Source organism: Moesziomyces antarcticus, assembly GCF_000747765.1.
Source record: "Moesziomyces antarcticus DNA, scaffold: scaffold_v10003, strain JCM 10317, whole genome shotgun sequence".
In the NCBI taxonomy this organism is placed as follows: domain Eukaryota; kingdom Fungi; phylum Basidiomycota; class Ustilaginomycetes; order Ustilaginales; family Ustilaginaceae; genus Moesziomyces; species Moesziomyces antarcticus.
In genome coordinates, this window is record NW_014639007.1 from 672,685 (window position 1) to 686,706 (window position 14,022).

General features: G+C 60.7%; 4 protein-coding genes across 4 annotated transcripts; 1 reads left to right on the top strand and 3 right to left on the bottom strand.

The window, feature by feature from the left end:
* Positions 1–495: 495 nt before the first annotated feature.
* On the bottom strand, positions 496–1,881 carry PAN0_003d1715 (lipase; the record flags this gene model as incomplete). The annotated part of the gene is made up of 1 exon (XM_014802673.1): positions 496–1,881. The coding sequence occupies one exon, from the start codon at positions 1,879–1,881 to the stop codon at positions 496–498; it is 1,386 nt and encodes a 461-aa protein (XP_014658159.1).
* Positions 1,882–3,584: 1,703 nt separating this feature from the next.
* Positions 3,585–5,078, bottom strand: PAN0_003d1716 (uncharacterized protein; the record flags this gene model as incomplete). The annotated part of the gene is made up of 3 exons (XM_014802674.1): positions 3,585–3,760; positions 3,838–4,410; positions 4,484–5,078. 3 exons carry the CDS (start codon positions 5,076–5,078, stop codon positions 3,585–3,587), a joined length of 1,344 nt encoding a protein of 447 aa, XP_014658160.1.
* Positions 5,079–5,446: 368 nt separating this feature from the next.
* On the top strand, positions 5,447–7,096 carry PAN0_003c1717 (general substrate transporter; the record flags this gene model as incomplete). Its single annotated transcript, XM_014802675.1, has 3 exons — positions 5,447–6,436; positions 6,499–6,822; positions 6,893–7,096. 3 exons carry the CDS (start codon positions 5,447–5,449, stop codon positions 7,094–7,096), a joined length of 1,518 nt encoding a protein of 505 aa, XP_014658161.1.
* A 75-nt stretch (positions 7,097–7,171) lies between these two features.
* On the bottom strand, positions 7,172–13,240 carry PAN0_003d1718 (ARM repeat-containing protein; the record flags this gene model as incomplete). The annotated part of the gene is made up of 1 exon (XM_014802676.1): positions 7,172–13,240. One exon carries the CDS (start codon positions 13,238–13,240, stop codon positions 7,172–7,174), a length of 6,069 nt encoding a protein of 2,022 aa, XP_014658162.1.
* Between the last annotated feature and the right edge of the window lie 782 nt (positions 13,241–14,022).

Sequence of the window (14,022 nt, forward strand, 5' to 3'; positions counted from 1 at the left end):
CCCGATCGGAGATATTTTACACGCCGATGACTGGGGCGCCTGCCAATCCGCATCGCGTCTGGCGAAGCGAGCCGACCCCGACTGGCTTTGGATGCAACCCGAATCGGCGCAAATTCTGGTACGTCATCATGCAGTGACGTCAACCTCCCCCCGCGCTCGCCCGATGGTGCCAAGAAGGCCGCAACAACGGTCGGTCGACGCGGCACCGTTCCGCAGATTCATGGCTGCGCGCGGCAGAGTGACAGCCGCGCTTCTCTCCGTCGGGTGCGCGGGCGGGTCGCGCGCAAAGTGATGGTGGCCTCGCATCGGCCGGTAAATTCACCGTTCGCCAAGGCTGCAAGCCTCGTTTCGCATGTTGCTCCAGCCAGACCTTCAGGCACCGCAGTATCATATGCACCGACAGCATGAAAGCATTGCAGGGAGAAAGGTGACAGCTACGGTGATGGGGTGTGGTCGCAAATCGGGTCTCAAAGCGACAATGATCGGGTCTAGCTATCATGTCCACCAGTTGCGACCTGGCCGCTTGTACTGACTCTCGAGCAGGTTCTTCATGTCGGTCTGGCGCTGTCGACCCAGGGTGAGCGAGGCGTCGTTGGTGTCAAGCGAGGTGAGCACGGTTTCCACGCGCGGCTGTCCCGGTTGTGCCCGCGTGGGCTTGCCGTCGAAGCGGTCCTGTATCCAGCGGATCGCCATAGCGCAGCCGGTGAAGCAAAGCACCACGTGTGCGGACAGGGTGTCCTTTGTATAATCGATGCATGCTCCTTTCGCGCTCCAGGCCACGACGAGATCGTCGGTGGTCCGGTACGGCACCACCTCGTCGTGCAATGACTGGTACACCTGACACGCCATCTGCGGCACATCCTCTGCCACGCCGAGCTTGTTCTCTGCCATGATGCGCGCGATCAGCGGGTCTGCGAGCAGATCGGGGACGTCGAAATACGTGCCGAGCACGTCTTGAAATGCACAGCTGGACATGACGACGCCAAAGCTCTTGGTGAGCGCCTTCTGCAGGGCAGCCTTGCCGGTCTTGTTGGCGTGCAGGTCGAGCCAGTCCTGCAGCTCCGGGTACGCGTTGGCGAGACCTTGCATGATGCCCACAAGGAGACCAGCTGCGACGTCTTTGTTCGTGCGCTGTCCACACGCTTTGAAATCGCTCGGCAGCCCACCCATACTGGCGCCCACCAGATACTGCGATAGATCTGCTGCGTACGAGGCCTGCAACTGTGCCGCCCACCCCACTGCCAGTGCGCCACTCGAGTAGCCCCACAGGCACACCTTGGCCTGGTACACACCGTTGCTGTCCCTGCGCAGTCCGATTGGCTCAAAGCTCAAAGCGGCACGAAGAGAGTCCAGCATAGCGTAGCCAGACTGGTAGCCTGCCCCGAAAGCGCACGTCTCCGACTCGTAGTCCGGCACAACCGCGATCCAGCCCCGATCGAGACACGGCGCGATAAAGACCTGCTCCGACGCAGCTCCAAGTGTGTAGTCGTTGCCCGCCCTCAGCAAGTAGCTCGTGCGGAAATTGGTACCCGCCGAGTCGCATTTGGAGCCGTAGATCACGATGCGGTATTTGCCATCTGCGTCCGGTCGTGCAGTCGATGGCCGCAGGATGGTGAGCACGGTCACTTGCGGTGTCATGCCATCCTGCGCTTTGGTCTTGTAGGCTACCTGCCACGCTTGTAGCGCTGGACTGTCGAAGCCGGGAAAGTAGACTACCTCGATTTCGCGCGATCGCAGGATGGCACCGTTGGCGTGGGCCGAGAAGCTCGAGTCACGCGCCGTGTAGAAGTCGTCGTTGGCGGGGAGGGGGATGCTGCCCTTCTTGCCAAAGAGCCCCCGAAAGCCTGCCAGACATCCCTGGGCGTCGTTATTTTGACCCATACTCGGTGATAACAAATGCTGAGCTTGGAGAAGCAGCTCGGTTTAGTGGTTGATGTGAGCTGGTGAGTGAGGAAGTTGATGCTGCTTGTCTATGAAGGAGCCCTTTTGCTAGAGAGCCATATATAGCGGTGAGGAAGCGGCAACGTGGGCATCAAGCCTGTCCAGCCCTAGTTGGAAGTGTACGCCGTCGGCATAGTGTCGCCGTCTGACCCGCAGAGGTGGGCCGGCGATCCGCCTCATCCGTCAAGCGGGTGGAGCCTGATCTTAATAGAGCTCTTAGGGGCGGAAATGAATCGCGGTGGGACGACCTTCCTTAGCGCCAACGCTAAAGCGCATGCACCTCGCCGATCAGGGTTTCTTGCCCGCGCTAGTCTTTGCGGTCAGAGTGCTTCTACGCCTACTGTCGCATGGCATTCCATGCGAAATTTTTGCCGAAGAGCCTTGTGCTACCCTGCGAGCGGCATACAGTACGGCTGGCAAAGTCCTGAGAGGAAAGTGCGTGTATGAACCGGGTGGGTATGTCCAGGCGCGGCACGCGGCCAACTTCATTGCTGCTCCGACGCAGCTGCCCTCATGGAGTTCAAGCAGGTTCCATCGCACCGGATCACACTGAACGATTTAACGAAGGCTCAGTGGTAGTGCGCATCTTAATAGGTCGGTCCCCAGAGCAATCGGCCGCTGAGAAGCTCAGCGGTGGCTTTCATTGCACGTCGTGGCGTTCAGAGACGTCCCAACCCGAAGCTCCGACAGCTGACACGTGGTCTTTTGGCAGCTGCAATTTTCCCGCATGTGAGGCCGAACAATGCACATCGGACGAAAATCCGACTCGTACGAAAATTCGCACCGATGCGTGCAGGACCGGACCGTGGATCCTGAGCTGCAGAATGTCGCAATGTCTCGAGGCGCGAACCTGGCCCGAGCCCTCCCAATCACAGCAGAGGCGTGGAGGCGGGAAGATGAACCGATCCTGCACGAGGTGACGCTGTCCAGCAGCCGCACGCCATTGTGCTGTTGTGCTGCTGGGCAAGCGGTGGATTTTATCGATCGGCTTTCTCGCCCTGCTTGCGCTACGATGCGGTGCGTTGTGATGCTGCCAGTTGCACGTCCGATCGGACGGGGATCTTTTGGCCAAGGGAACCCTTTGCAATCTTTGCAACCTTCGCATCTTCTGCCCCACCACCATCTTTTGTTGCCAAAACCCCACCTCTTTTGCACCAAACATTCAAAATGGCTTTCTTCGTTGTTGGCGACGTGATCGAGTGTAGGTTGTTCACAATCCTCGCAGCTGTCCTTGTAGATGCCGAAAGCTGACATACATGCATGTTTGTCGCGGATAGACCGACCTTTTGGCGGTGATGTCAAGTCGGGCAAGATCGAGAAGATTGACGTCAAGACCGGCGGCCACGTAAGTACCTACCGTCACACGCCTCCGAGCTTCCAGTCGGTGAACTGACACTTTGTCTCTGCGGCACTGCATTGCGAATCGTAGGTCGACATCAAGTACCACGTGAACGGCGAGGAGATCATCTCGACCCAGATCATTGGCAAGAAGGCATAAGCCTGCCGCGCACTCCATCGCCCTCCAATACAAGCGTTTTCTTCTCTTGCGAAGGCCTCACTCAACAGTACCAGCGTGACGCATACATGGCAGGAAAAGGGTGAAAGGAGCGGGCACAATCATGGATTGAACGGACGCTGGAATCTCATGCGGAGGGCTGAGTAGGTTGGCTGGCTTGGTCGGCAAGGCCTTCTTTGGACGACTTTGTGCGTCCGGACATGCGGCCCTGCACGTAGTCCTGGCCGACGATGCTGAGTGCGTTGGAAAGGACGTCGACGAGCGATTCTTCCACCCACTGGTTCTCCTCGAACGGCACATCCACTGCGGATCCACCCAAAGGCAAGAGAGTCGAGTCAGTGCTGGGTCGCCACATGAGTTTGGGCTGAGGTGGAACTTACGCCACGAGGTGGGCACAGCCTGTGAGACGGTCTTGTGGCTGAGTCCGTGCTGGGGATCGCGCAGGAGCACGATGAAGAAGAGCGACTTGGCGGCGTCGGTGCCGTCTTTGTCCGTGTCGTCGCCGGGAAGATCGGTGAGGCACGCCTGGATGCGAACAAAGACGGGACATGAGGTGATGGGCAGAGCGGCTGCCTCTGCGGACCTTTGAGGAGGTGGAGCCACCTCGTGCTGCTTGATGCATTCGTCCATGCTCACCCTCGCCAGCCTGAACGCAGCGGCGAAGCCCTCGACTGCGTTCAGGTCGCGTGGCTGTTCCGCACCGGCCGTCTCCTTGGGCTTGGACGCGGTCTCTGCCTGCGCCTTGTTGACGACGAGCTGCTGCTCGGTGCTGTCGGAATGCACCTGCTCCATGACCTTGGCGAGCGTCTGGTAGGTGACGTCCGAGATGCCATCGTAGCCGACCATGTCGTGGCTGAGCGTGACCTGGATGATCTCGTGCGCGGCGATGGGCGGCGCCACCGCATTGACGATGTCGGTCCACCCGCGCTTGCCCACCTTGGTCACTTCCTCTCCTGTTGCGTCCGCGAGCACCAAGCGTCTGTCAGTATCTTATGCGAGCGAGCGCATCAAAGATGCCATACGTACCCCACTTTTCGAGACCGGCTTCTTTGACAAAGCCACGCACGCCCTTGGCGAGGTCCCATCCCTTGCTACCGAGTTCGCGCGCCTGCTCGGCCTGCGTAGGTGCGCGCTTCTCGAACTCCTGTCTGGCCTGGTCGGCGAGCTTGGTGGCCTGCGAGAAGAGCGAGCTGCCCCAGCCGGACCATCCGCCGCTTGAGCCCGCTGCAGCCGCTTTCTCGTCCGAAGAGGCCACCGCTGCGGTGTCGGTGGAGCCTGTCGTTTCGCTGGTCGTAGGTGCGGCAGTTGCCTTTTCGGATGAAGCGGTCGGCGGTGCCGAAGCAACAGCTGCGGCAGTAGTCGCCCAGGCGGAGTCGTCCTTTTTGCGCTGGGAAGCCCTGCTGCTCGAGTTGGCTCTGCTCTGCATCAAGCTGTCGAGGTCGTCGAGCAACGTCTGTGCATCTTCGGGCGCCTTCTTGGCCGAGGCATCGGATGTGGCCGGGGTCGGGGTGGCGGTGCCCTTGTCGGCGGACTTGCGCGCGGGCTTGGTGGGCGCCTCGGTACCCAGGTTGTCGAGGTCGGCCAACAGATCGTCCACGTCCTTGCGGTTGCGTCGGCTCATGATGAAGGCGAAGCGGCGGTGGTTGGTGGATGGAAGCCAAGCGTCGGAAGGTGTCCGCTGGAGTTGGTCCGAACGCGGCTTGGCCGACGCTGAAAATCCCGCCGCTCTCCTCGTTCGCCCTGCGCCGCCTAGCTGAGAGTCGGGTTGGCCGACAGGGCTAGAAAGGACCCTGAATTGAGCCGGCACCCACTTTCTCCACACCGCCGCCCCACACTCGCCCTGCCAACCCCAGCCGGGAGCGTCCTCCTGACCTTGACCGTCTCCTCTCTCCACCCAGCACACTTCGACCGCCCCTTCGTGCTTCGACGCCAGTCTAGCTTTAGAACATCGCCAACTCGGCGAAGCCAGCCAGTGGCCACGAGCGCAACATGTCGCCGAACACCGAAGCTGGCACTTCGAGCCGGCCCGCCGCGCCTTCCGGCAGCGCATCCTCTCGCTCCGCCGTGACGCTCCGCTTCCGCCTAGCGCTGCTCTGGATCCTCTTCTCCGCAGCCAACTACGGGTATGGAATCTCGGAGCTTAACGCGCTGCAGCCCATACTGACGTGCCACCCGCGCGATCCGAGCTCGACCGTGCTGCTCTCCACCGGGTGCATCCCGCTGTCTGAGAGCCAGTTCGGCCTCGTCACTTCGCTCTTCACCCTCGGTGGGCTGGTGTCGTCGTTCCTCATCTCGCCCATCTCGAAGCACTTTGGATGGGGGAGGCAAACATGCATCACGTGCTCGGCCATCGCGGGTGTCGTTGGCAGCAGCATCCTCGGCGTCTCCTCAACGCTGCCCGGCCTCGGCCTCGGTCGATTCGTCCAGGGTGTTGGGTCCGGAATTGGCGTGGTGATGGTACCGATCTTCCTGAACGAAGTGTCGCCCGTCGCTCTCAAGGGCTCAGTCGGCGTGCTAAATCAGCTCTCGATTGTCGTAGGCATCTTTGTGGCGCAAGCCATCGGGGCCAGCTGGCTGGGCAGCGACGAGAGGTGCTGGCGAACAGTGCCGCTGGTGTCGGGAGTGCTGTCGGCATTGCAGCTGCTCGGGTCGTTCACGGTCGGTCTTGAGTCGCCGGGATGGCTGGAGGGAGAAGGAAGGAGGAAGGTCGGAGGCGCGGCCGCGGACAGGGCAGACGAGGTAAGAGCGCTTCTGTGGTCGGCAAAGGAGCTGCAGGGATGGAGGGAAAGTAGGACCGCACCTCGCAGCACCGGCAGAGACGAGGAACGACAAGGCCTCCTGGCTGCCGAATCGGACGCCGATGAACCCACACGCGAGGCTTCGCAAGTTGGCCTTTCGGGCCTCTTCCGCGACCCAGACGTTCGCCCTGGTGCGGTTCTCGTCATCCTCACCCAGCTTGGCCAACAGCTGAGCGGTATCGTGAGTAGCTTCCATCCGATCCCGTACGCCAGATTCCGTAGCTGACCTTTTGTGAGAGTCAGAACGCCGTCTTGTACTACAGCGTGGGCATCCTGGGGTCGATCCTGCCTGCTCTGGCCGGGTCGATCGGCATCCTTATCACGCTCATCAACATCGCCATGACATTCCCGCCCATGCTGCTCATCGACGAGCACCGCGTTGGTCGCAAAAATCTCATGGTCGGCTCGGCTCTCGTCATGGCCGTCGCCTCGGCCCTGCTTGGCGCCGGCATCGTATATGGCATGCGATCCCTCAGCGCCATCTGCATGGTCCTCATGGTCGCAGGCTTCTCCTTCGGCCTAGGCCCGGTCCCATTCGTGATTCTCCCAGAACTCGTGCCTTCCAGAGTAAGTTCCTTCCACCATCCCCTCCCGCAACGAAGAGTCTGTACTCACTCACCTTCGTGACGGCTTGTAGGCGGTCTCAACAACAACCTCGTTGGGATTGACGCTCAACTGGACCGCCAACTTTGTCGTCGGCTCGGCGTTTCTCCCGCTCAAAAACTGGCTTGCCAACTTCGACGCTGGCCACACAGGCGGCGCCGTCTTCTGGATCTTCTCTGCTTCCAACCTCGCCACCGCCCTTATCGTGGCTCGCATGTACTCCTACCGCCCCGAATAGTCGCCACCTAGACGCAGGCTCGAATCCAATCCGTTGACAGTCGAAAGAGGGATGCACTGATTCATTGAGAGGCGCTTATGCAAAGTAGTCGGATCGGCCGAGGGTAAAGTCGTTCACCTCGGGCAGGAGGTCGCCGAACTTGTGCTGGTCTTCCGACCACGTGTCTTGGTGCGTGCGCTTGAAGTCGGCTGCGCACTTGCGCACCGTCGTCGAGATCGGCACCGCGTCGTCGGTATGCTGAGCCACAGTCTCGACAATCAAGCTCGGCATCCAGTCGGGCACCTCGTACGGAAACGCAGCCAGCAGCGCCGACGCGCCCAGAATGCCCGAATGCAGCGCCAGCAGCTGCTGGTCGTATCCTGGCTGGCCGCGCTTGGGCACCACCGTCGTCGCGACCGTCTTTGTAAATCGGTTCTTGAGCGTCTTGATGAGCCTCCTCTGCGAGCATCGTACGATACCCGAGAGAGTATCCGCTGCCATCTCACGCACCTCGAGGTGTCGGTCGCTGAGCAGCTCCAGCAGCAGCTCGACGATCGACTGCACCAGCGTCTCGTTGAGGTAGAACAGGTTCTGGAAGTAGATCACCTGCAGTACCGGCAGCGAGTCCAGCCGAGCGCGCCACGAATCCACCGACGACCGCGTCACCTGCAGCACCGTGTCAATCAGTCGCCCGGCGTATTCAGACGTGAACGGATACGTCGAAATCTTGGTCAGCACCGCGCGTGCCAGCGCCGAGAGCTCCTTGTTGTCGTGCAGCTCGAGCATCGCAAAGATGTCGGGAATGTACTTGATCACCTCGCCCGCCAGCGCGCTGTTGCGATGATCTCCCATCGTCGTCGAGATCCACAGCAGCGCCGTCGTAGCCGCACGGTCGTACTGCGACGTGCCCTCGGCCGTGGGCTTGCGCTCCGTCCGCCACTGCTTGAGCTGCTGCGACAGCGTCTCGAGTCGCCCGTTGTACAGCTCAGGCCGCGACAGCAACGAGCCCTGTCCCGAACTGCACACATCGAGCATCATCTCGACGTTGCCAAACGACGGATTCACCTGGAGCAGCTCCAGATCCGCCAGGCTCTCGCTGATGACGCTACGCACCTCCTGGAAGTGATTGTCAAAGTTCTCCGAGTAGATCCGGATGAACTCGTCGGCGCCAAACGGCGCAAATTGCAGATTCATCGAGATCAGCGCTCCACGCAGAAGATTTTGCGTCTTGGCCTGCTCCCACGGACTTGCGTTGTTGTTCTCCTTGCCGATGTTGTCGCGCGCGGCTTGCACGATGTACATCACCAACGGACGCGCTCGGCGCGGATCGCGCGCCTGGAGCATGTACTCGATGCACGACTGCCATGCGGGCTGGCTGTCGGGTGTGCAGCCGTCAAAGATCTTGGGCAGCAGGCTTTCCAGCCACGTCCACAGCGTCCCCTGGTCTTTCATGTTCCAGTGCTTCGAGCCGCGGTAGATGCCACAGATCAGCTCGGACGCAGCACGGTGTCGGTGTCGGTCCTTTTCGGCAATGAAGTTCTCCACCGTCGTCTTCACGAATGGAAGCAGATCGACGCCGTAAATCTGGAACATCGACTTGATCAGATTGACCGAGTCGCTGCCGGGATAGTCGCGCTCCCTCTCTTGCGACAGATGTCGGCAGAACGATTGCCACCACGAGTCCTGCGCGATCGCAGCACGCACAGCTTCGACCGCCGGCTGCGAGGCCGAATCCCAGTCAAACACGGTCCCTTCCGCGGGCGGTGGGTCATAGAAGTTCTCTTCTTCGCCCCACACGAGCCAGCCTTGCGACGGCTTGTCACGCAGCTTGCTCGTCGGTGTCAGCGGCTCGGCGAACGACGCAATGTACTGCTGCGTCCACTCTGCCGACACGGGCGTGGGCAGCTTCTCCGAGTGCTTGAGCGGATTCTTGGTCTGTCCCACCAGCAGATCCTCGTCCGTAGGCGCAAGCGTGCGCAGCTTGACGTAGTATAGGACCTTGGTGATGGCAGCCTGAGCGCAGTGGCGCATCTTGGGATTCTCCGAGATCGTCTGCTCGGCGAGATATTTTGCCGCGCCTTCGTCCATTGGCCGGTCCTTGCGCACCAGCGCCCTGAGAAGACGTGCCGCAAAGATGGAGAACGCCCAGTGCGTCGTTTCGCTGCTGGCAAACTCGAGCGCCTTGCCAGTCAGCTCCTTGTGCATCTGGTCAACCCTCTCGAGGCGCAGAGCTCGCTTGGCCGCGACTGCCTTGACGAGGTCTGCATCGGGAGCCTGCAGATGCGGAGGCAGCGCACGCTCAAGAGCTTTGGCAGCCTCGTCGAGCGCAGAAGAGTCGACCTTGTTGGTCAGCGTCGATGGCTCGGCGAAGCGGATGATAAAGTCGTTGATGATGCCGCGCACAAGCTTCTGGATCGAAGGCTTGGAGTGATGCTGCGCCGAAAGCAGGCTCATGATGTACTCTGTGCTGAAGCGCGCATCCGTGATGCACAGATACGAGGCTCCTTTGCTTCCGAGCACGTACAGGGCGCCCTTCATCCGGTCATCGGGCACGCCCGGCTGGATTGCTTCGATCAGCTTTGGCAGGCACAGGATCCACGTGCCGTCGTAGACGCCGCCGATGGTGTCGAGCGTGTTCTGCGCAGTCTGGCGGATGCCGACGTAGTTGGACATGCAAAAGTCGAGCATCTGCAGGATGAGCTGATCGGTGAGCGGCGTCCTCTTGCGATGGAAGCTGTTCAGTCGAGCCCGGCTGGTGTTGTAGAACGCAGACCGGCGGATGAAGAGCACACGCGGGAACTCCTTCTGCTTCGCATGGAGCTTGGCGATGTTGCGGAAGAAGCCAAGGGAGCGCATATGCGCCTTGTAATCCTCGCCGTTGTAGCTGTAGCAGGTGAGATAGGATCGAATGGTGCGGATCAGCATCTTGACGCAGTCGATCTGATCCTCTGCACCCGAAGCCTGCGTGCTCTGAGCGGAAAGACGCAGGACTTGACCGCAGCGCTGCTTGAAAGCGGCGACCTTCTGGTAGCGTGCATCTTGGCGGTCGGTGAGGCAGAAGAACGACTTGAAGCGTGGGGGAATCTCGATAAACTCGGGCACCTCGTCGCCCAGGTCCATGAGAGGCTCGCCGCCGCCCACGTCGTCCTCCTGGATGAGGGTAGGCATGCCGATTAGACCCATCCTGACCACCATGAGGTAGCGGCAGAAGTCGTTGGACCACGCCTTGTCGCGCGTCTGACCTTCAGCTTGCAGGGCCTCCACCTTGGTCAGCGCCGGCAATACCAGCTCGTCGACGAGCTCGAGTGCCATATCGATCTCTGGCTGGGTAGGGACATGCCAATTCATCTTGACCGCCTTCTCGTCGTACATCTTGCCCCAGAAGAGGTGCGAGTGACGAGCAAAGTCATCGCTCTCCCAGATCTCCTGGTTGACAAAGCGCTGTTCGCTCGGATAGAGGGAGGTGAGCGAGGCGATCATCTTTTGCACGAGCTTGGCACCGAAAGAGTAGCCTCGTTCGCTCTTGCAATGCTCGATGACGAGTCGAAGGACGCCGATGAGGTCGTCCTTGAACTCCAAGAGGTGATCGCCAGGGCCGGTCACGGCACCGGTCAAGACGCTCAAGTTCCAGTGCAGCGTGGCATCGCTGGGAGCAGGTATGCTCGTGCTCGTCGTCCGCGTGGAGCTGGCACCGTTGGCGATCTCGGCACGAATGTTTGCAATGCACTGCGGCAAGAGCCTCTTGAGCACCATCCTTCCGTCTGCACGGGCAAAGCAACCGACCAAGGAGCCGATGACGCGCACCGAGGTGGCCGAAACGGTGTTTGCGCAGTAGTCGGCAATCTTGGCGAATGACTTCTCTAGCAGGTACGGGCTCATGGCTCGGCAAAGACCATCTGAAGCGGCCATGACCATGTTGATGACTTGCTCTTCGGCCTTGCCGCCTGTGCGTCCGCCTTTGCCCTCCTCTGGAAGCGTTTCAAACAGGGAGAGGACCCTCTGGAAGAAAGCGGAGAGCCATGGATCGAATTCGGCGGTGCTGATGCGCAGCTGATCATCTTCCTGCTGGGGCGACGCGGGCTCTGCGTCCTCGAGCGAGCCGGTCACAGCCTCGCGCCTCGCTGGCCCCAGGCTAGGCTGATCGGGAAGGGGTTCGATGGTCTCGTGATCATCTGCATAAGTCTCTGGCCTGGTGAGGTCATCGATGCGAAGCGAAAGGGTGGAAAGGAGGACGAACATGCAGGTGCTCATGGTCTTCATGGGGTCGTTGAGGTCGATGCCGGGGATGCAGAGCTGGAGGAGCGGAAGGAGATGCTTTCCACCGGAACGGTCGAGCTGACGTGAGGTGAAGACGGGCGCGAGAGTGGAGAGCGCGGTGATGACGGCATTGGTGCGGTGGGTGGTCTCGAGAGCCTCGAGCGAGTTGAAGGCGCGGTCGAGCACGGCAGGGATGACGAGCTCGGGAGCGAGGATGGCCATGCGCTTCAAGCTCGCCTGTGACGAAGCGATGGCGAGCGGGCCCTTGGAAAACATGGAGAGGAGGCAGACGGTGCGGAGGATCGAGACGATCTCGGTCTTGATGTCGTCGGTGAGACGATACTGATGAGGCGTCTTGCACTGTGGCCTCTCCTCTTCCTTTGCGCGCTTGAGGAACTCGAACATGATCTGCTGAACCAGATTGGAGAGCGAGATCTGCCACAAGCCCCAGTTGGAGGGATGGAAGTAGCTCTCGGTGGCCTGGACAAATTTGGCCAGATGGTCGAGAGCCTTGGAGCCGGCAGGATACGTGGTGACGGGCTTGGCTACACCGGGCGAAGAAGCGCCGGTGGGAGTGGGTACGTAGGAGGCCGAGGCGACCTCAGGGGGGCTGGGTCCGTCTTTGGAGATCGAGTAGGCGATGATGACGGCAAAGGAGCGAAGGCGGTCTGTGGGCTTCTTCATCTTGAGCGTGGCACCGGAGGCAGCGGCGTCGGGACCGCTGCGCACGCTGGCGGACTGGGCCATGAGGGCAGCGTTGGCGGCCTTGCTGGAGCCGACGGGGAGGCCGGCGGACTTGAGACACTTTGTCATGATGAGCGAGAACTGCTGCTCGGTGAAGATGCCAATGTCGCTGAAGAGACCGACGCTTGCCGAAGGGCTCTCTGTGCCCGAAGGGGGTGTCGAGCTACCTGGATCAGGCGACTTGGTCGCTTCGGCGTTGTTCGTGCTAGCCTCGGCTTGCGTGTTGCCGTTGGCAGAAACATCGCTGACAGCCTGCGCCTCGGAACGCAGAGTAGATTCGGCCAAGAGGCTTGCCTTGCGTGCGGCGGATGTGGAGCTGATGGAAGGGTCGGTGACGTGCATCTCTGCGAGGCGTGCGAGGAGGTCGAGCATCTGGTCGTCGAAGAGGGACGAATTGAAGCTCTCCCAGAGACGGAACATGGCTGGGAGCCATCGCTGTGGATGGCTGATGGGCAAAAAGTGAACGAGGAACGCCTGTGTTGCGATGACCGAGTTGAGGTTGGAGCCGTCCATCTTTGGCAGGAAGGTGCGAAGCATGTCGTCGGCGTCGCTAGCGGGGAAGAAGCGCTGCGCAGTCTCTGCAAGGTCGAGGAGGACGTCCGAGATGTTGGTGAGGCCGGTTCTGCGACGCTTGGGGAAGAGTTCCTTGTCGAGAATGGCGTAGAGGGGCTTCCATGGCAGGACGAGGTCGCGAATGTCGCACTTCTTCTTGTTCTCTATCAAGGTGATGCACATGTTGGCGGCGAGCTCGATACATCGTGTGTTGAGTCCTGGAAGCACCGCGAGGTGGTAGTAGAAGCGAGCGAGGCGTGCCCTCGTCTTGCGAAGGAGAGGGTACTTGAGCGAAAGAAGGCACTGCAAGCGGTGATTCCACTGCACGAGGCCGATGTCGTAGTCTTTGGCGCGGACGCAGTCGACGAGACGGCGAATGATGTGGTCGAGGCGGGCGTCGAACTCGTCGAGCGTCTCGCACACGTATGGAAGACTCTGCGGGTAGTCGAGCTGGAGATGACGGTTCTCTGTCCGTGGCTTCTTGGCAGGTTGCGAGGTAGCTCCGGCAGCTCCATCGAGGGAAAGTGTGGGCATCTCTTCGTCCTCGTCCTCGTCTAGATCGACGGCAGGCTCCATGGGGCTATCGACCTCGAGGATGTCGTCGTCGTCCATGGTTGTGGGTTATAAGGGAGGCGGCCGGGGTGGAAAGGAGTGCAAGCGGCCAAAAGCGGCGATTGTAGTCGCTGGCGCAGGTGCTTGTGATTTGAGAGCGGGTGTTGGAGGGGATTTCCCTTGCTAAGTCACGGCCGATGAAGGAAGTTGCCGTAGAGGATTGGCTCTGGTGGTGGGGAGAGTCTGAGAAGGGGACCGATGCGCAGCGGGTGTCTGCGCAGCTCTAGAAAGCTGCAGCGCTCGCCCGACCCACCCGACTTAGGCTCAGGCTCAGCCTCAGCAGCAAAAGTGTCACTTTCCGGCTTCACCTCCAACTGACGCGTCCTCCACACCGCTCAGGCCGCGCAATGCTGCCGCGCAATCATTTGTCGCTGCTGCTGACGTTGGCCTTTTTTTGCCGATCAGAAACGGATGTTAGAGCTGCTGTCACCACGAACGATTGTGATTTTCCCCAAAAGAGCGGCCCAGCTGCAGGCGCACCCTTGAAGTCACAAAATCCGCAAATTCAGCCTGGCGAGGCGAGAGTGTGGTGTTGATGAGACCGGCAGGAGCGGCGTGGCTGAGGCTGAAAGTGTGCGTTTGCGGAGCCTCTCTCGCCTAGCTAGAGAGTGGCGATCAAAACCTCAGCTCAGGCAGGCGCCAAAGCGAAATCCAAGCACAATCTCTTTCCTGCATTCCCCCTCCCACCATCATCACTGCCACCACCGGCGTGCCCTCTCCTTGCCCCCCGATCGACACCATTGGGCGCACCGCTGTCCTTGCACTCCTCTTCGTCTCCTCGG